Below are 21920 nucleotides of genomic sequence, written 5' to 3' on the forward strand. Positions count from 1 at the left end.
AAAGTATCTAGTTGAATTTATTAATGTCGAATCTGCTAAGCAAACTCTTACCAAACACCACTTGTTTTTATATTGCCCTTAGAGTTTCTGCATCATTGGAATGGTTTGCATATAGTTTTATTCTTAATTTGTTTATTGTAAATTTGCTTGTTTAAATAAACTCCATTACTGTGGTTAATTGCAATTTAATACTATATTTGTTAATAAAAAAAGTATGTAGTTACTTTATGGTTATGATATTTCTACAAAAGTAGTGAAAATTCTAAGAGATTCCTTTTTAAGGTTTCATTCTTGACATTGTTTAGATAATTACATAGTTCACAGACATTCTGAGAGTTCACATTTTTCTAAGATGAATGAAAAAATGATTTTGTTTCTCTCCCCCCACCCTACCCCCACCCCCCAACAGGCACAGAAAGCTTTCAGAAAAAGTGGCACATGCTACTGATGATGTGAGTATGTTTAATAATGAAAGTATATTCAGAATCAGGAACAAATTAAATGATAATAGAAAAGAGACAAAAGAAGTGGAAATGTCTAAAGCACCTGCTTTGTTTCTTCACATGCAAAATAATTTGGTTTGAGTAATGCGCAGTGAAAACAAAATGTAAATTGTTGTAGTACAGGGGTCAGCAACCTTTCAGAAGTGGTGTACCGAATCTTCATTTATTCACTCTAATTTAAGGTTTTGCATGCCCGTAATACATTTTAACGTTTTTAGAAGGTCTCTTTCTATAAATCAGAGGGATAAATATCAGGGAGGGAGAGGAATTATTTAAGCTTAGTACCAATGTGGACCCAAGAACAAATGGATATAAATTGGACATTAGGAAGTTTAGACTTGAAATTAGACGAAGGTTTCTAACCATTAGAGGAGTGAAGTTCTGGAACAGCCTTCCAAGGGGAGTAGTGGGGGCAAAAGACATATCTGCTTGATAAGTTTATGGTATGATGGGATAGCCTAATTTTGGCAATTAATTGATCTTTGATTATTAGCGGTAAATATGCCCAATGGCCTGTGATGGGATGTTAGATGGGGTGGGATCTGAGTTACTACAGCAAATTCTTTCCTGGGTGCTGGCTGGTGAGTCTTGCCCACATGCTCAGGGTTTAGCTGATTGCCATATTTGGGGTCGGGAAGGAATTTTCCTCCAGGGCAGATTGGCAGAGGCCCTGGAGGTTTTTTGCCTTCCTCTGCAGCATGGGGCACGGGTCACTTGCTGGAGGATTCTCTGCACCTTGAGGTCTTTAAACCATGATTTGAGGACTTCAGTAACTCAGACATAGGTTAGGGGTTTGTTACAGGAGTGGGTGGGTGAGATTCTGTGGCCTGCGTTGTGCAGGAGGCCAGACTAGATGATCATAATGGTCCCTTCTGACCTTAAAGTCTATGAGTCTATGAAATAAGGTTTTTAAAATGTTTAAGAAGCTTCATTTAAAATTAAATTAAAATGCAGAGCCCCCTGGACCGGTGGTTAGGACCCAGGCAGTGTGAGTGCCATTGAAAATCAGCTCGCGTGCCGCCTTTTTCATGCGTGCCATAGGTTGCCTACCCCTGTTGTAGTAGTTCTATTTCTAGTGACTAGTTCTTTGTCCTGCTAGCCAGGAGACCCATGCTGAGGAACAATTTCAAAGTTATATATAGATTCCATACAGTCCACCACCCTAGCAAATGACTGTTTCACTACTCATAAATATGGATCATCCATCAGGAAGCATCCCACTCCTGTGGCTTTGTGGGTAGAGCCTGAATAGAGTTTCACCACTTTTTCCCCTCCAATTTGATCCGTGACCATTTTTTTATCCCAAAGCATTTTAGCCCAACATGATTTATCAGCACAGCACAAAACAGTGAGCTTAATTCTGCTCTCAGTTACACTAATGTACAGCTGGAACTCCATTGCACCTAATTCTTCTCTCACTTACCCGATCGCATGCCAGTGTAACTCCACTGACTTTGTTGAATTACGTTCGACTTACAGTGGCGTAAGTGAAATCAGAAAAAGGGCCAGTGGTGTTATTCCCGCTTTACACTGGTGTAGCTGAGAGTAGAATATGGTCCATTGTTTTTGTTTGGGTCCTAAATAAACAGAAGATCCTGATCATTATTAAGACATCGGCAGATGAGTTATGGACATATTTAAATAGCTGTTTAGGGTCCCAGAAGACACTGCCTTCCAGTTAAGACCCATGTTAAAATATCCTGGAACTGACATTGTCCCTTTAATGGAGTATGCTGGTTTCTTTAGTGGAAAAGTAAAAGTGATCTAGGCAGATATTTATGGAACGGTGGAACAGACCGAGTGAGCAGCAGAACTCCAAAGCTCCTCTAGAGAAACTAGAGTATGTTCTCAGACATGTTGTTAAGAATACCACAGGTGTCACACTACTACATATAACATTCATTAACCAAAGGTCAGTCATGTCCTCTACCAGCAATGCATTCCCATAACAGGCTGGAAGTGTTTACCTGAAACAACCCACCCTGCTGACAGATGTTGATCCTTCTGGGAAAAGCATCATCATAGGTTTTCTGAATCAGTGACTAGCTCATTAGCAGGTGATTTCATAGATTAGGGTTGAAAGAGACCTCAGGAGGTCATCTAGTCCAACCCCATGCTCAAAGCAGGACCAACCCCAGCTAAATCAACCCAGCCAGGGCTTTGTCAAGCTGGGCCTTAAAAACATCCAAGGATGGAGATTCCATCACCCCCCTAGGTAACCCATTCCAGTGCTTCACCACCCTCCTAGTGAAATAGTTTTTCCTAATATCCAACCTAACCCCCCCCCCCCCCCCTGCAACTTGAGACCATTGCTCCATCTTCTGTCATCTGCTGCTGCATCCTGGCTTTTGATTAACTTTATGGTGCTGGTGGTCTGGGGCCTGGGTTCATCTGGTGCAGCCATGGAGGGAATCAGGCCTTGTCTCTGTTTGTAATATTCAGACTGCTCCAGACTTCCTGCTGTCCTGTCAAGCTGCTTGTGCTCATTGTAACTATTTTTTAAAATGTCAGACCCTTTTCATTTTTATTATTACAACATGGCTTGTGGATCAGGATGGAAATATGATATCCAAAGAGTTAGCACAATCACCTACAAAATATTATATTCAAGCATGTTAAAGGTCCTGTCTTAAATCCATGAGAGTAAGGAGAATGAGAATTGATGACATTCCAGTATTAATTGATGCCCTTACCAAGAAATAAAAATTAAAAGTTGTGAGCTGAGGATGGAGTGTTAATTCAGGTTTTAGCCTTAATTTTCTTAGCTACTATAGTTTTCAATCAGATGCTCTGTGTTATTTATATGGTATTTAATTGTGGAGCCAAATTTTCTTTTCTTAGGGTAGTGCTTAGAATGCAACTGAAAAGTTTCCAAAGTATCACATGCATTTAAATCTTCCTAATTATAGCTGTACAAGATGGTCCCCAATGGCCTAGAATGGACTCTTAGATTAACACAATTAGGAAGCTAATGATATATATGAAGAATTGGCTAGAAAGAATAAATATGTTAGGAAATAAATAATTCCAAGAATATAATTGTGTAGATAGCACTGTTGCTGCCATGACTTACATATTGTACTGTAGAATACAATGCCCGTTTATGAGCTATTAGGCTTTAATGTGTCAAGAAAACCTATGTAGATAATTTTGGATAATTGGTGGATTATATGACAGGCTAATTTATATCAATTTACTTATATCAAGGCCTAGGTTTTAGTTCATATAGTGGATCACTGACTTTATAAACTCCAGTGGGCCAAACTGTTCTTATACTTAAAAATCCTTATGAAAGACCACAGGAACAGGGTTATATGCAAGGGCCCAGTTTTAAAATGAAATTTCTGAGAAGCTGTGTTTTGTCTTCATAAAGGACTTTGTCAGCTTGAATTTTTTTGATTTTAAAATTTACTGATTTTAAACACTCCAGTTTCTGATCGCACATCCTTAAAATCATAGAATATTAGGGTTGGAAGGCACCTCAGGAGGTCATCTAGTCCAATCCCCTGCTCAAAGCAGGACCAACACCAACTAAATACCATGTCCTGACATTTTTTATAATTTTGGGGGGAGGGAGGGGTTAAAGAAAATTTGGATTTTCTGCTTCCTTGTTGATGTTGATAGGAGACTTTTCAGCTAAAGAGACAGTGAATAAAGGGGGAAAAATATAATTGACTATACACAATTGACTGACAACTGCTCAAAATAAACAAATTTGAGAAAAATGTTTTTCATCAACTTCTTTCAATTCTAGTAATCTAGGTGTTATATGTAACTAGAGTAGTTATACAGTTTTTCAGACAGAAACATGATTTTTTTTTTTTGAGTTGATGGTACCTCTTTAATTGCAGCCCAAATACCTTTGTTTTTGGAAATGATTTAGCCATTCCCATGACAGATATTTCTAACTTAAATGAGTTTGGGCAAGACAAGGGAGACACTCCTTGCTCCTGATATAGGTACCGAGTTGAATAGTTTAAATTGTTAGGCTGTAATTATGACTGCCTTTCAGGACTTTTTGCTTATCTCTGATGATCCTGAAGATATAGGTTACAGGTAAGGACAAAAGTCCTAACTAGACTTCAAACTCAGTTGTTCTGAAGATACTCAGGTGATTAGAGCATCACATTGGGTGTTAATACTCCTGGGTTCTATTCCCTGCTCTGTTATTGATGCACTGTGTGATCTTGAGCATGTCATTTAACCTCACTTTCCCCATCTGCTAAAGGGGTATAATAGTATCTACCACACAAGGATGTTGTAAGGCTTATTGTGTGTAATGTAAACTTTTTATAGATACAATGATGAGGTACTTAGTGCAAAATATGATTATTTATTGCATATCCCTCCCGGTATGGCCCTGTCAACACTGGCACTAGAAGCACATTGAATCATGGATCTTGCTAGCAAGAGGCTAGCAGTGTTTCCTAGACCATGGTAGATGATAGATGGGGCCTAATCATGTTATAAAATATTTTACAATATGCTTATAGCATGGTTAGGCACCTGTCTACACTCTTCTCATTAGAGCCCATCTGCAGTACAAATACTGGTGTGTTGGGGGACCAAGTCACAAGACAATTCCTCTACATAGTAAAATATGGTTTGATCTTATAGATGGGCTCTAACTATGTTTTGACCATGTCTCTGAACTGTGTTAGAACTTTAGATATGTCGTGATTCTGTCCTGTCTGTGCTACAAGACTGAGCTGTGTTTTAACCATGACAAGTGGGACAGTTCCATTGTAACCCGGTCCCAACAGATAGATCTATAGCGGTAGGTGGACCCTTGCTACCTACCTATCAAGAACTGTGTTGAATAAGGTTTTGCTTAACACAGATTGAACTGTAGTATAGGCAGCGCTGAAACATGGCCAAAATGACCTTGGATTTGGGAAGTAAGTAAGGGGGGGTTGAGACTGTTCAGAGAAGAGTAAAATTCAAGTCACATCCATCCTGTTTATTTAGGGATTCTTATCATTAAATCTGGAAAAGAGGCAAGTGATCTGTTTTACAGTCTTGTACGACTTGTCTTCAGAGTCACTATTTCAAACCCAAAGTCTAAAAAGGGTTTAGGTTTTTATTGGCTGTTCAGCACAGTATTTCTTTTCAATTTCTGAGCTAATTCAAGATTGTAAAGCCTTAGATTGCATCTATAAATAAAATCATTTTCATATGGAGAATCTGGCTATTGCATCAGGGCTCCAGGGTGACTGTCTCTAAGGTATTTTCTTCTTTAATTTCTTATTTAATTCAAATCTGGTGGTTTGTGAGATTTGAAAGAGCATATGTCTGGGTTTTCAGATTTTCTCACTAAAAATTTGCTTGGCAAGGCTGCTTCTTTGTTTTCATGTGGTAAGCCTAACTGTTCAATTGAACAGTAACAACGACTTTTCTTGAAGCTGGTGGTGTGGGGATGGCAGTTGCTTATTGTGGACTCTCTTTAGTAGAAGTTATCCATCTGTTTAAGTTTTGGAAGGATGTGGGTATTGGCTGTACACCAGGTTGACCTAACTGGGGAACAGATCAACACAATAAGCAGCCCCAAAGTTGTATAGTGTCTTGGGTGAAGGGGAGTTTCTATAAATGAGGCCATTACCTTATGCATTCTGCAACTTCTTATCCTTCACTTGTCCCTGTCTCTCACTGTGGATATTCTGCCTGTGGGAGTGATTAGTGCATTGGGTCTGGAGAGAGGATGAGAGCAACTGGTACTCCTGAGGGATTACTATGCAAGTGCAGAATTTATGTCCCTCACAGATTTTTTTTCCCCTGCAGAATAATTGATTCTGATGGGGCGATGAAGGGAAACTGCAATTACACTTTTCGCCCACCAGTGGCTGATGTGGCGCCAGAAGAGAAGGCAGCTGGCTCACAGGCTGGAGCAGACAGCTGCAGACAGGGAGGGGGTAGAGGCTACCTTCCTCACAGCGCCCTCTGTACAGGGCCAGGTGAGGAGGCATGGGATATAGCAGGGATGGACAGAACAGGGCTCACGGGGCTGCTGGGGGGTAACAGACTGGGGTTCAGAAGGACTAGTGGGGGGAACAGATGGGGGCAGGGACACAGGAGCTAGTGGGGTGACAACATTGAGCCAGGGGCTGAATGGGAGTGGGGGTACAGGGCCACATGGGGGAGGGGAAGTGCAGGGACATATGGAGACAGGGGAGCTGTACCTACCTGAATAGGGAATGGAGGTGCAAGGGGACAGGGGCAGCCATGCCTGGCTGAATGGGAAGTGGGGGTGCAGGGACACACGGGCAGAGGTGCCTGACTGAATGGGAGAGGCTAGGGATCAGACAGGGTCTGCATGGAGGAATGCTCCACAAATCCCTAATAATCCCTTTCCCCCTTTCCCCCCAAAGAAAACACCTGTTCCATACTTCTCTCACCCACACCCAAAACCCTCCCAGTCTCCTTCCCAGCAGTTACTTCCTCTCCCTCAGCTCCTCTGTTGGGAAGGATACAGCACAAATAAATCCTGAACTTGGTTGCCATACTAAATTGATGTTGATTCCATATCCGTTGTAAACGGCCCCTGGCAGATGCTGTGATGCCAATCCGATGGAGAACTTCTGTGTGAGAATTGGAGGAGCTGGTAAGTATGGAACCAAGATAGCAAACGCTGGAAACTGATTTGACGGTTTCGTTGTTCAAAGAGATTGGAGTCATAGGTGGACTTGGTCCTAGATTTTGCGGTTTTGTCTTTGACCATGAAACAAGAAAACCAATCTTCGCTGACGACTCCTCCTCCATATGCTGGAGTGCTCATGAAACCTGTTGGGGCTCTGTACTAAAAGAACAATGTCATCAGCATAGTTAAGGTCTGTGAGCGAGAGATCACCAATCTCAATGCCTTTGGATCTGACGGAATGCTGCATTATGAAATCCATTGCCCGACAAAAGAGTGCAGGGGCCAGAACACAACACTGCCTAACACCAGATACTGATTTAAAAGGCACTGACATCCGGCTCCCCAGACGAATACGGGCAGTGGTTCCATTATGCAGCTCGCTAATCAAGTTCAGCAGAGTGGTAGGGACACCTACGCCCTTTAAGGCCTTCCATAATGCGACACAGTCTACTGAATCAAATGCAGCCTTAAGATCAGCATATGCTACATGCCGGGGCTTCCTGAACTCGCAATGCATCTCTGACAACAATCGAAGGGCCAAAATGGCGTCTAATGTGGACCTGTTCCTCGTAAAGCCTGACTGTTGGGGACGACACTTCCAATGTAGCAAACACCTTCCCTGGAACAGAGAGCAAAGTGATCGGACTGTAGCTTTTACATTCGCTGCGTGGTCCCTTGCCCTTATAGAGTGAGATCACAATACTGTTCTTCCAGGTGGCTGGCAGAGTTCCAGTTCTCCACACCAGACGAAAAATGGCCAGAAGCACAGTAACACGACCCTTTTCCTGGTCTACCAGCACTGGCTTCACGCTGTGCAACCCGAGCCGTTGAGTCTTTCTCGGCGACTTCCTTCGCCTCGGGTAGCTAGGTGCAGCTACTGCCCTGCATCTTCACCACCTGTGTTAGCCATCATTTTCAGGGTTCACGTTGGATCTGTCCACCTCGCGTAATGCCTAAGGTGATATTTCGGACAAGTCTTCATCGCTGATGGCATAGGTCCAACGAGCAATCCCCTACTTCAGATGTTACACCCCCTCCACCACAATGAGGTACAGGTCGGACTGGGAGGCAGGGGGCTGTATCCTTCCCAAATTGTTGTATGGCTGTGAAACATGGACACTACGCTGCACAGACTGGACAAAGCTGTAAGCTTTCTACACAAAATGTGAATGTCGTATACTGGGCATCAAGTGGAATGACTTCATCTGTAATGCAGATGTTTATGGTCGTTTGGGTCTACAGATTACTGGGGCCATTGTCCGCAAGCAGTGCCTTATGCTTTTCGGACATGTCACAAGAATGCCACAAGACATTCCAATGAACGCCGTTCTCCGGGTGGCTTGTAACATCTGGGATAAAATTCCACCAACTGAGGGGTGGACGTGGCCCAGAGGCAGACCCCATATTACATGGGTCCATCAAGTCTGTTCCGATGTTGGACTCTCAGGCCGTCAAGCCTTTGCGGTTGGGAGGAACAGACCAAATGGTGAACGTTCGCTACGGCTGACTATCTGGCAAAGCATTGAAGAAAAAGAAGTTCCTCCATTACCCCTGATTCCCCCAAGCCTTTGCACTGCTTCTGAGGGTTGTAGGAAATATGCTTCTGTATTGTTGTTTAAATGAATTATTACTTAAAGTTCTGTATTAATATGCCTAGTAAGGAATCTTTGTCAGAAAAAGATTTCAAAAAGACATACTTGCTGACAGTTATTTTGAAATAAATTACCAAAATAATTGAAACTGGCATGATTATACTGTGTTATTTTGGCAAATAAAATATGCAGAATTTTAAAATATTGGGTGCCGAATGTAATTTTTTGGCACAGAATTCCCCCGGGAGTGAACTGGCTGCCTATTTTTCTCTGTTAAATAACTTTTAAAATCTCTTCATTTTTGGGATGGTCAAGAGGAGATGGTTGGTGGGAGAGAGCCTTTCTTCCAGTAACAAAGATGATGCAGAGGGACTCCTATTGTTTTTTGGGAATTGTATTGAGTGAATGTAAATTTTCAGCCCAATAGGACCCTTCTCTTCCTAGGTGACAGCTCTGTTATGGGTCTGTCAGACCCAGAGACTTAATCTTTGGTCCTCACAACTCATTTAAATTTCTTTCCTTGGTTCTCTGAATTTCATTTAGCCAGAGCTCCTCCCATTGGGGTGTCAGGGACAGACTGAGAATATTTATGATTAAGACTACGATTAAGTCACGGAGCTCACAGCAGTCATGGATTCCGTGACTTTACTGGACCTCCGTGACTTCTTCAGCTGTCAGCAGCTGAAGCTGGGGCTGGAGCCGGGGTTATGCTCCCTACATAGCCCTGCTGTGGGGGCCGCTGCCGGGGCCGTGTGCCTGTGGCTCGTGGAGGGGGCCATGCGTCCCTGCCCTATGGTGGAGGCTGCAGCTCTGCCGAGGCTTGTACAGTTATTTTTAGTAAAAGTCATGGTCTCCGTGGGTTTTTGTTTGTTGCCTGCGACTTTTACTAAAAATAACCGTGACAAAATCTTAGCCTTATTTATGATGTATCTTGACATCATTTCCATGAGCCTAATTGCCATAATGGCATTTGGACTGGGAGGAGTCTATGACTGCCACTAGAAGAGGAAGCACTCTTGGATGGATATAATACAACTGTAGGTATTTCATGGCCACTACTGACAGGGAAATTGCTCCGTCTGGATAGGGAGTAACCTCCATGGTTGTGTATCTAGAGAAACCTGCAGAGCTTTTGTAGGCCAGCAGCAATGGAAGCTGTCTTAAGCCATACTAAGCCCCTAAAGAAGGAAGGTTACCATACATTCCCCTATCAAAACCTCTGCCCACAAACACATTTTTCCTTCCTATGCTAAACAAGTGGGATTTTTCTCTCTCATTACTTATCTTGGAAGGAAACTGGTCTGAAAATAGATTCCATTTCATAAATCCACTGTCCCACCTCCACAATCTGTTGGTTTCTTTTTCTGTAACAACCCCACCTTTCTGCCCTCTCCATTTGTCAGGTACACCAGTTGCCACTGATTTATATCTCCACCACCATTTATATCTCCCCTCGATTTGCCCAATATATTGGCCAGTTGAATCTACAGGGTGAGTTTTGGTGTAGGTAAATCAGCAATGGTACACCAACCCTTGTCTTCCTTGAGGAAGCAGTACTCCTTGTAAATTCAACATAAGAAATTCATGCATCTGCAGTGTTGTTGTCTCTGATTTATTAGCCACCTGTGTGCTGGGCATATTATTATGTAGAGACATTGGTTCAACAATATAGCCCATCATTCAGAGTATTGGGAACACACTCAGCCACAGGTTTGAGTTGTTCTTTGAAAGGAACTAGTGTTACCCCTCCAAGTTAGTTTTCTGATTCTTTGTTATTGGAAACATAGCAGGCTTTTCTTCTGCACTCCCAGTAAAATATAATAAAATCGGAGGTAGCTATGAAACTCCTTGGCATTGGATGAGTTGTCATTAAAAATATTTTATGTGCCACCCCTTGAGCTGTTGGGGGAAATACTGTAAATCTTTGCGATTTTACTTTATTTTTGTCTGCAGTTAAAAACACATTTGAGGAAAGCAGAAAAGCACTCCAGGATTTGAGTTATTGTGTAACTCATGCCAAGGTGCTGTGATTACACTCTGCCTAGGCTTTAAAGAGCCACTGACACTTGCAAAAACTACTACATATACATTTAGAAATTGCATTTTACTCAAGTCTCATTGAACGCCAGCAATTTTACTGTGTCCCTTTTCTCCACTGTGGATTACCATGATATTTCTATGTAATTTGCATCTGCAGTTCAATTGTGGGCACAAAAATATGAGTAAATAATCAGGTCCAGCAATGGGATTTTGCATATATGGTCTTCTATTTGAATCAGAGTACCACCTGCAGCTAAAATAGTTAGGATGGCAACTACAAAAGTTATTGATTCTTATTATTTAAGATAGAACTGGTTGAACTGTAGCGGGGGAAGGGGGAAGTCCTGAGAACATTTTCCTATGTAAGTTTTGAACAGTTAAAATTTTCTGACTGGCTCAACTCCTGGATCTAAACTGATTGCTGCCAACAGTCATAAAGAAAATTATTGCTCTTAATTATTATTATTTGTATAGTGGTAGACTCTAGGAACCCCACTCATGGACCAATACCCCATTGTACAAGGCGTTGTACTTTAAACACAGAACAAAAAGACTGCCCCTGCCCAAGAGAGTATACAATCTAAGTAAGAGTTTACAATCTAAGGAATTAACTGCATTATGGAGATTTTGTGCTTTTCTCTGACACATCAAGAATTGGTGAATGTTTGAAACGGGATATAAGGGCAGGTCTGCAATTACAATGCTGCAGCGCAGTTGCGCTGCTGCAGTGCTTCAGTGAAAACGCAACATATGCCGACAAGAGCTTCTCCTGTTGGCATAGGTACTCCACCTTCCCAAGAGGCAGTAGCTATGTCAACAGGAGAAGTATCCTGTTGATATAGCACTGTCTGCACCAGGAGTTAGGTTGGTATAACAACATTGTTCAGGGTGTGGACTTTCCAGAAGAATTACCTCTCGTGTCTTGCTTACAATACTCCTGCTAATACATCCCAGAAGGATGTTTGCTTTTTTTGCACAGTGTTACACTGTTGATTCCTATTTAGCTTGTGATCCACTGTGACCCCCAGATCCCTTTCCGCAGAAGGGTCCTTCCTAGGCAGTCATTTCCAATTTTGTATGTGTGCAACTGATTGTTCCTTCCTAAGTGGAGTACTTTGCATTTGTCCTTATTGAATTTCATTCTATTTACTAAAGACCATTTCTCCAGTTTGTCCAGATCATTTTGAATTTTAATCCTATCCTCCAAAGCACTTGCAACCCCTCCCAGATTGGTATCATCCGCAAACTTTATAAGTGTACTCTCTATGCCATTATCTAAATCATTGATAAAGATATTGAACAGAACAAGACCCAGAACCAATCCCTGTGGGACCCCAGTCGTTATGCCCTTCCAGCATGACTGTGAACCACTGCTAACTATTCTCTGGGAATGCTTTTCCAACCAGTTATGCACCCACCTTATAGTAGCTCCATCTAGGTTGTATTTCCCTAGTTTGTTTATGAGAAGATCACGCAAGACAGTATTAAAAGCCTTACTAAAGTCAAAATATACCACATCTACCGCTTCCCCTCATCCACAAGGCTTGTTACCCAGTCATAGAAAGCTATCAGGGTGGTTTGACATGATTTGTTCTTGACAAATCCATGTTGACTATTACTTATCACCTTATTATCTTCTAAGTATTTGCAAATTGATTGTTTAATTATTTGCTCCATTATCTTTTTGGGTACAGAAGTTAAGCTGACTGGTCTGTAATTCCCCGGGTTGTCCTTATTTCCCTTTTTATAGATGGGCGGTATTGCCCTTTTCCAGTCTTCTGGAATGTCTCCTGTCTTATCACATATTATGCTAAGCATCCGTAGGACCCATGGATCTTGAAATGTGTATTGTCAGGGGTGTTGATCATTGTAGCAGTGGAGATATGTTTGCAGGTTTTGCATCTTTGTTTTGGCAGGGTCTGGTGCCATTTTCAGTTGGTGGGTCCGGGTCTGTGGGGAGTTTGCTTCTGATGATGAACTTGGCCAGAAGAGGGGTTTCTTGTTGTTTGTTCACTTATGCTATATGTTCTAATGGTAACCACTTTGTTTTTCTATTAGGAAACTGTCCTTGTAAAATGCAATCGTCCTGGTCATACTTTGATCAACAAGACATTTCAGTTTGACAGGTGGGTGATCTTGAAAAGCTTTCTGGATTGTTGTGCGATGCTGTAAATATGAAAATTGATTTCATAGCAGGAGTTGATAGCATAACATGCTCATTTTTCTCACTTATTTGGTGATGAGGTGCTTCCCATGACACAAAGCACTGCAGAAATTAGATTAGATAGTGTTTTAATCCTACAGTTCCAAATGAAGAAGAGAGCTAATATTCCAAATTTAATATCTATCTTAGGTGCTTGTATGGCCCTCATCATAGTGGTATCTGAGCGCATTGCAATTCTTAATCCTCACAACACTCTGAAATAGGAAAGTACTATTATTCCCATTTTACAGGTGAGGAACTGAGCCACAGGATAGATTAAATAACTTGCCCAAGATCACAGAGGACATCTGTGACCAAGCCAAGCATTTAACCCTGGGTGTTTTGAATCCTAGTCCAGTGTTTTGTCCATTAGTGTATCCTTGCTACCCACAATGTAGAATTGTAGTGAAGCCTCAATTCTGTTATAGTTAAGGTTAAGCATCACTTTCTTTTTAAAGGTGGACTATATCAAGCTCACAAAAAATCCACATGCTGGCTTGGATTGTCTTGGAATTTGCCATTTCTCATGGAAGTGCTCGGTGGTGTTGGTGGTCCAAATTTGAGATCTTTTGAGCAAGGTATTCCTGAGATATAGTGCCCGCACTCCTAAAAAAAAAAGCATTTTATAAAATCACCTTATTCTTGTAACATTATTTTGTGCACACCTCGGGCTCAAACTATAGCTCTGATGCGCCCTACATTAATCCCAGTTGCCTAGGATTTATCCCAATTGGTGCATGGTACTCATTGCCCCTTTAGGGAAGCAATAGTGAAAAAAGATTTTAAAGATAGTTTAGAACTCCAGGTCTGCGTGTGCCAAACTGATGCTCCTAAAAGAGTGAAATGTACATCTGCCGCAAAACTAGGGCTCTGTTGAAGCAGGAGTGTTTCCAGGCAATATGATGTCTTTCAGTCGTTGCGTAGCTTAAGGTGACATGCTTAATGCAGAGTTAAGGTTACGCAGTGGTGCCTCATGCCCCTCCACACAACCTTATTTCTGTCCTCTTGGAGTGATGCCCCAACACCCCAATAATACACAAATTAGCACTCTGCCTTACAGATGCTGCTGAACGCTCTGGGAGCAGAGCAGCTGAGCACTTTAGGACCAAGTCTAACACCATCTCTTTTGCTAAGGTGAAACGCGGATTTAGGTCTGGTGTCGCAAACAGGATCTGCCTACACTCAAACACTGAATTTAGTCCACACAAACCACCCCCAACTGGCAAAATGTTACCACCCCTTCACTCTTGCCCGAAGGATTCCTTCTGAGATATTGCCTTCATTTACCCCTTATTAAATCCTGGAAACCACTGTCATTCATGCATGCCACCAGATTTTTGACTATCCTTACTGACACAGCCTACAGAACTGGGTCCTGAAATAGGGTATGCTTGATCCTTCAAAGTATTCATGCACCTCTCCTCATATCACAGGCATAGTTCTGCTAGGCTGCTTCAACTATTCCCTCCATCGTTCAATACAGCTGCACCTAACACAGTGAATGGCAGTTGGAATACCTACTGATCACTGCTGGAATTCAAATCTGTGGTGCACAACACAGATAATGGCACATTCTCTTAGAACATCTTCATGTCTTCTTATGGCACCACTACTCCTTATTGAACCATTCTCCATGGCTATTGCCAACTTCAGGAGACAGAGTTAAGGTTGCATTGCAGGGGTGGCATGTACCGTAACTTTTCATTTCCTGGCTTTCAGAGGTTTGAGTTAGCCACTCTCCACATTGTAGAAGCGCACAAGGAATCACTGGACAACCTTAGCTTTGTTACCAAAGTTTTTAGGCATTTAATATAGGTATCAGTTTTTAGTGTTAAAGATATGCCACAATATATTAAAGTGTATGGAGTACTTTTGCAAAGCACTCTGGAGGTGCCGTGATTCTGGACATGTGGTGACCATCCAGATAATCAGGAAAAGGATTTTTTAAAAATGTAAATCCCCCAAAGAATGCTGTTCTTGGGGAATGTTTTTTCAGTGTCCCAGCACAGCTCATTTTTATAAACAGTAGAGCATATGGTTCTTATGAACTCAAAATGTTTATTTTTTTAGCAACTTTTTATGGAACTAATAAATGTCAAAATATTTTATTTCAGTTCAAGAAGAAAATTCCATCTTTCAGCATTTTATGCTTTTAATAATTTTATCACTGAATCAGTTAACAAAATAAAAAATAAGATAATAATATTCAGGATGAAATTAACATTAATATCCGTTTCGGGGGAAATCTGTCATCTTTCGAGTAGAATAAATAATTTTGTACAAGCAGATTCCCTGGGTTTGCTGTACCTTCCATTGTCCCAGATAACTAATTAAAACAAGTCTGTTTCTAGCATTGAACAGAGAGTCAGTTAAGTTGTGTTCTGTCTGCTTTATATATCAACAGATTGAAAAACTCATCAGCACCAATATAGGGCAATTTGAGTATTCACATCCCATATAAACACCTTCCCAATTAATCCTTTGTAACAGTCCTCAGATGATCTCTTGAGAGATACTTTGACATGTTTTAGGGAGAAATATCAAATCAGTTCAAGACAAATTGAGATGGAGACTCGTTGCCTTAAGATTGGGGATTTGGTGCCAATGAATATTTCAAATGGTGTGGGTGAATAATGAAGCAGAGAAAAAGCAGTTTGGGGATGTTTTTGTTCAACCAGATTGACTTTGAAGATCTGACATGAAAAGCATGCAGCAATGTATGCATGTGCATGCATACCTAACCAGGAGGTAATTTTGTTATTCAGTAACTGTTTTCTCAATATAAGTGCTTTACCATAACTGCATATTTGTAGGTGTCTCTGTTTTTTGAAAACATGTCAATGGAATGGCAAGACAAGCAGAATTTGTCAATCAAGCCAGACAAGTGCCTATTCACTGATTAAACAGGAAATACTTTTTCATACACGTAATTAGACTATGGAACTCATTGCCACAGGATGCCATCTGGATGAAGAATTCAGCAAGATTCAAAGGAAGACTGGATGTTTTTATGGGTAGCAAGAACAGCTAGAGTTATAATAGTTAATGCTAACAAAAAATTTGGAAAATATATAAACCCTTGTATTTCAGGGGCTAAACCAATATCTGACTATTAAGGATTAGGACGAGACCTTCATCGGAGACAGATTATCCCACATCTGCCTACTGCAGCATTTCTTGCACCTTCCTTGGAAATATCTGGTGCTGGATACTTGGCTAGATGGAACTTGTGTCTGACTGAGCATGACGGTTTTTATGTTCCTGTGTCACTGGGGTCCCCAGACACAGTTGTATCTGTAGTGTACACTAAGTCTACACTTTAAAGTGTACACTTTAGTCTGCATTTGTACATGTAATGAATCAGAGTGGTGGGATCTTGGTCAGTTATACACCTGAAGAACCTTATGGATAAATGGTAAAGAGCAGAATGTGACATTCATTAATTTACATTTTTAATGTAACATATATAAACAGCAGAATATTTGATCACATGCAAATTGACTATTTTATGTTGTTTGCTGCTACCCAAATTCCTGCTTCTAATCAGCTAATGGGTCAAAACATCTTGAAAAGATGCATCATTCATTGGAGAATAAGGTTGAGCAGGAAGGGAAGGAAAAGTAGGGAGGCATCAGAAATTAAGTTTGTTCAAAGAGACATCTACTACATTTATATGTCAAATTCTTAAGTGTGGATAATGATTTTCATATTGTCTTTGTACATCTTGTGTAAACAAGACTGTACTTGTTTCAATTGGTAATCTATAGGGAGTTACTTAGTCATGATGCAAAGAAAAGAGATGAATGAGTCAGAATGTCCTGTTTTATTATCATGAAATGGAGGAGGTTCTGATTTGTTATTTTCAGGTGTGGATTCTGAGCTCTTCGTACTTTGTTTTTGAAGGGGTAGGTGATAGGGGTAGATTAAGAAGTACGTTATATAAACTAGCTTGGGTCTTTACTTGAGTTTGAAAATGTGTACAGTTGGTTAAGGTATTATCATTGTTTCGCTCCAAGAGTTATGTTATCCTTGCTACTTGCTAAGGAGTGGAAGAACTAATTCAATTTAATTATTACATCCCTCAAAAACTTATTTTTAAAAGCAACATACAACTCTAAACATAAAAGAGAAACATCTGTTTCTGTGCAGTGAAAAATGCTTATCAGAAGGATGGTCTTGTGGTTGAGGCACTGAACTGAAACTTAGGAATATTGGATTCAATTCCCTGCTCTTCCACAGTCTTCCTGTGTGGCCTTGGGCACATAGACAACTCCTGCCTCCCCATACTGGGGCACAATCTAAAGGGGAGGACCTGTGACCCACCCCAAGTGTCTTCTCTCCCCAGTAAACCCCCCATCCTGCACCCAGCCCGGAGCCACCGTGCTCTCCCCGCCCCACGTTACCTGCCTGGGCTCGGCTGCCAGGGACAGGGGATGAGTAAGCCGAGGGTGAAGGGCGGCTCCAGTTCCTGAAAGCAGGGCCCGGGCTGGGGGCAGCCTGCTGGTGCTCCAGCTGCCAGGGACAGGGGCTGAGCGAGCCAGAGCCCCCTCTCCTCTCCAGCATGTTTCTGGCTCACTCAGTTCCTCTCCCCTGCAGCCAACCCTGGGCAGGGAGCAGGCCACCGCTGCCTCCCAACCAGGCTCTCTTAGGCAGAAGCAAGCAGCTCCGTCCCGCTCCCTCCCTGCCCCTGGCAGGCCAGTCTGGGGGAGGGCACTTGATCCCACATGCCCTCCCAACACGTCACCTCTTCTTGGGCAAATCACATTATCTCTCTGTGCCTCAGTTCCCCATCTGGAAAATGGAGTTAATAGCACTTCCTTGCCTCACACGGGTGTTATGAGGATAAATTCAATGATGTTTGCGAGATGATGAGATGCTGTGATGCAAGGAGCTATATCAATAGATACTTAATAATGAAAAGGTGAAATGTTTGTGGTGCTGACTCTGCAGCTGTGAAACCCTTCACATATGTACCATGCCTCCTTAAACTCATGCTTCAGGGTTTCAGCCAGCCACCTGCAGGGGTCAGGAAGGGATTTTTGCCTCAGGGTATTCTGGGAGGGGTTTTGATCTCTGAAGCATCAGAGATGGCCACGGCTGGAGATGGAACATAGGCAGGGTTGGGCTAGTGCTCTGAGGTGGCACTGAGAGTTTTCTCTCTTCAAGTGCTTGGCTGGTTGATACTTGCTCACATGCTCAAGGTCTATCTGATTGCCATATGTGGCGTTGGGAAGGAATTTTCCCCCAGGTCAGCTTGACAGTGTCTTTGGGGGTTTTTGGCCTTCCTCTGCAGTGCATGAGTGCGGGTCACTTGCCAGGATTATCTGGGTATATCTTACTTAATCATTTCCTGCCATTGTGGGGCCCTTGAGTACTGGTGCACCTTGGCCTCTTTTATTCTCTTCCTGTGGCACATAATAGTCTAGTAGTCTCCTGTGGGCTGTAATACTTTGGTGTCATTTTGGTTGTTGGCTTTAGAGTGTGGGTGCTTGGCGGTGTTGGTGGCCTATGCTATACATGAAGTCAGACTAGCTGATCTAAAATGGTCCACTTCTGGCCTTAAACTCTATGACGCTGTGAGGGGGAGCACATGCTGAGTAATCCCATTCCCTGGGAGAACAGCCGGTGCCCTAGGGAATGACAGAAGGGAATACTATGCCTCCTTAATGTCATAACACAGGAATCAGGGTCTCCAGCAGCCAAGTGACAATTGGGAGAAAACAAAGTGTGGGTCAGTACAGCTGGGAGACAGGAGTGGTCCAAGGAGACTGCTGGGGCCTGGTGATTGGGCGGGATTAGCAGAAGGATAGTCACCAATGCACACCCCTTTATTTTTTTAAATTCCTTTTAGGTACTCTGTTCCCAGTCTTCCTGTCTCCCTGAAGCAGCTCTGTGGGTGCAAAGAATTCATATCCCCAAGGAATCCGCCCCCCCTTAAAAATCACATCATAATAAAGACCACAGCCCCTCCAAAAGACAGGAGTAGAACTAGGAATTCCGATTTCCAGTCCCCTATTCTAACCACTGGACCACACTGAACAAACAAACTACTTTTTTAGATCTTTGTGTCTCCCCTGCTCCAAGACATTTAGTATGTGCATCTCTTCTAGTATATACCAAAGGCAGCTCAGACTTCTCTACACAATCTGTAGGGTTTGGCTGTGCCCTACGGTGCTCTCCAAATTCTCTGCCTCAGCTACCTGAACAAAGTAGCAGCTCTAGTAGCTCAGCTCTTTTTCCTTGCCTCTTCATTTCCTGGCTCAGAAAGCCAGTTTCAGAACAGCAGTGAGTAGTTTCCCTCGACTGATCTTTCTGTCTCAAAGGTAAATAAGTATTCTGAAACACAGTCTGTAATTGTTGTTGTCATAGAAACACATCAGCAAACCCTGAGTTGTGCGTTAGTGGCACACAGCAACTGACTTTTATTTTTCTGGTCTGTGTTATTACACTGGGATCGTTTTTGTTCAATGAATCATTCCATTTTCCTCCCCCTCAGAGTTTACAGTGTTGCTGAGTCTCAAGACACAGTGTTTGCAGATGTGGCCCCTTTGCTTACATCTCTGCTGGATGGGTAAGTTGAAAAGTAGGAGGAAACAATGTAAAGTGACACGACCAACTTGAAATCCATTCAGTTTTTTTTTAAATGACTTAAAGAGTTATTTCCCAAGTTCTCTTGCCAGTTTTTGTGGGTTTACAATCACATTTTCAATGTTGTAATCTGACAGTCACTCAGTATTAGGATATTCTCCCACTCAGACAGGAAATAATGGAAGTGACTATTTTGAAATTTTTATCAGACAAAGTGGACAAATTTGGGGGGAAAAAAAGGGAGAGTAAAATTATTTTTCTCTGGCCTCTGTCAGTTATAGTAAATATAGGTGCTACTTATAACAGAGGTAAAACAAATTCAGACAAGTGTAATTTCTTTTTTAAGTTAATAGTACATTTGTTTTTATTTTTTCTGCATGATAAAAACGTATGCTGTGCTAAATTTTGAAACATTTTTTAAAATAATAGGCAGTGTGACCTACCTTTCTTCAATAGCATTTGAGGATCTTAAGAATTAATGATCCTCAGTTGTAGATTTTGAGACAGCATCAAATAGATTCCCTGAAGTTAAAATCAGTTTTGGAAACTACACTATCAGAAATAAATACTGCTATACATTTTTAATTACTTCTGGCCAGCAAAACCATTAAGGCTAATTTACAGTCCTCTAGAAAAGGGGCCTTGAAGTGGTTGTAATTGTAAACAGTGGGAATGAAACAGAAATCCATTAATTACTTCCTTTCCTCTCTTTTTCTTTCTCTTCCTTGCCTGATCCAACTCAACTGTGGATGTTCTTTGTCCATCTGATTCAGATTTCCTTCGTGACATTGTCTCCATGATGTCATATGAATCATGTGGGTAGCCACATGACCATGGAATCATAGGCACCGACTCCATGTGTGCTTTGGGCTGGAGCACTCACGGAAAAAAATAGCAGGTGCTCAACACCCACCAGCCACAGCTGATTGGTGGCGCTGCCAAACAGCTGTTTAGTGGCTTGGGGAGGCATTTGGGGGAGGGTGGAGACCAGCGAGTGGTGGGTGGGCAGGGGCCTCAGGGAGCAGGTGCAGATGGGGCTGGAAGAGGCGGGGGGAAGGGGGAGGAGTGAGGGTTGGGTCTTGGGAGGGGCAGAGCAGGGGTGGGAAGAGGCAGAGCGAAGACAGAACTTTGGGGGAAGGGTCGAGGCCTTGGGGTGGAGCACTCCAGGGAAAAGTAAAAGTCAGCACCTATGCATGGAACCTTTTTTTTTTCAAATATTGACAACCGTTGGAAATGCATGCTTATCCCTTGAGCCTGGCATTCCACAGACCAAGGCTACAAGTACCCTAGCAGCTCAAAGTGACCTTAAGGCTGCTCTGAAGAGGCTGCTGAGGATTCCCCAAGTGTGTGGGAGTCTTGGGCACCCCACATACTCACACAGCGCAGGGGGTATGGAAGGGTGAGATGGTGACCTGAAAGAGAGAGTACCTGAGGGGATAGAGCTTGAATGTGATGAGTACTGCTGATCCAAATGGCCCTTAAGGGACTATTCTAGCCACTACAAGGTAAAGTAACCATAACTTTCACCTGGGAACACCACATGATCAGGGGAAGACGTAGAGATGGCTTAGAGTTACTGTTGTCTCTCCCCACCCTTCCAGCTGCAGAAAGCATGAGCTTGTCTCAGCTCAGGATTGTGCCCTAGGTCCCAACCTACTTATCTTCCTATGTGCAGTACTTTCAATTAACCCCAATGCAGGTTACATGTGTATATTGAGAGAAGCTTCCACCTCTTAGTATGCTCCTGTCTAAAGTCTCTGTCCTGAAACCCAGGAACTTCATATTCATTTAGGAAATGTTCTGTTATTGAAAACTTACAGGTCTGTCTTTTTTTCAGGATGTACCATTTAAACAGAAGCAGACTATCCGAAAAGGAATAGTCTGCCTGTATCAGTCATGTTTCTGAACAGCCTTCCTATTATAAATGTGAAACAGACATAATTATTTTGATCCTTGAAGTTATCTGCTCCTTCTGGCTGCTTCTAGTCTGAGCTCCAAAACATCCACTTATAAAAAATGGAGTTTGTGGTGGGGTTTAAACATATTTTTTAAATTACATTATATTATTTTTCAGAGTAAGCATACAGGAAGAAAAGATTGTTCCTTTACGAAATAGAAAAAAAAATAGACTTCAAAGTTTAGAATTCCCAATACAAGCTCAGCAGGGGATTAAAATAACATCACCTTCTCTCACAAGATTTAAGAGTAAATTGTGCTCATTTTTTAAAGAAAAAAGAAATTCCTCTTACTTTGATTTCCTTGATTGTGTTCCCCTCCGGTCCTAACTCTATCAGAGTGAGCATCTGAGGTTTTTTAGATGCTGAGTGCTATTAAGCTTAATAAATGGTATTTTAGTTTAA

At 42.0% G+C, this 21920-nt stretch overlaps 1 protein-coding gene across 4 annotated transcripts in view; it reads left to right on the forward strand.

Moving 5' to 3' along the window:
• KIF25 (kinesin family member 25) overlaps positions 1-21920 on the forward strand; it is a 71763-nt gene that overhangs the window by 28051 nt on the left and 21792 nt on the right. For all 4 annotated transcript variants that reach the window (XM_005303943.5, XM_005303944.5, XM_065590455.1 and 1 more), the window contains 3 exons: positions 410-452; positions 12828-12895; positions 19469-19543. In XM_005303943.5, the coding sequence (XP_005304000.2) occupies positions 410-452; positions 12828-12895; positions 19469-19543 (186 nt within the window). The remainder of the gene's footprint in view (positions 1-409; positions 453-12827; positions 12896-19468; positions 19544-21920) is intronic.

Source organism: Chrysemys picta, chromosome 3, assembly GCF_011386835.1.
Source record: "Chrysemys picta bellii isolate R12L10 chromosome 3, ASM1138683v2, whole genome shotgun sequence".
NCBI classification, from domain to species: domain Eukaryota; kingdom Metazoa; phylum Chordata; order Testudines; family Emydidae; genus Chrysemys; species Chrysemys picta.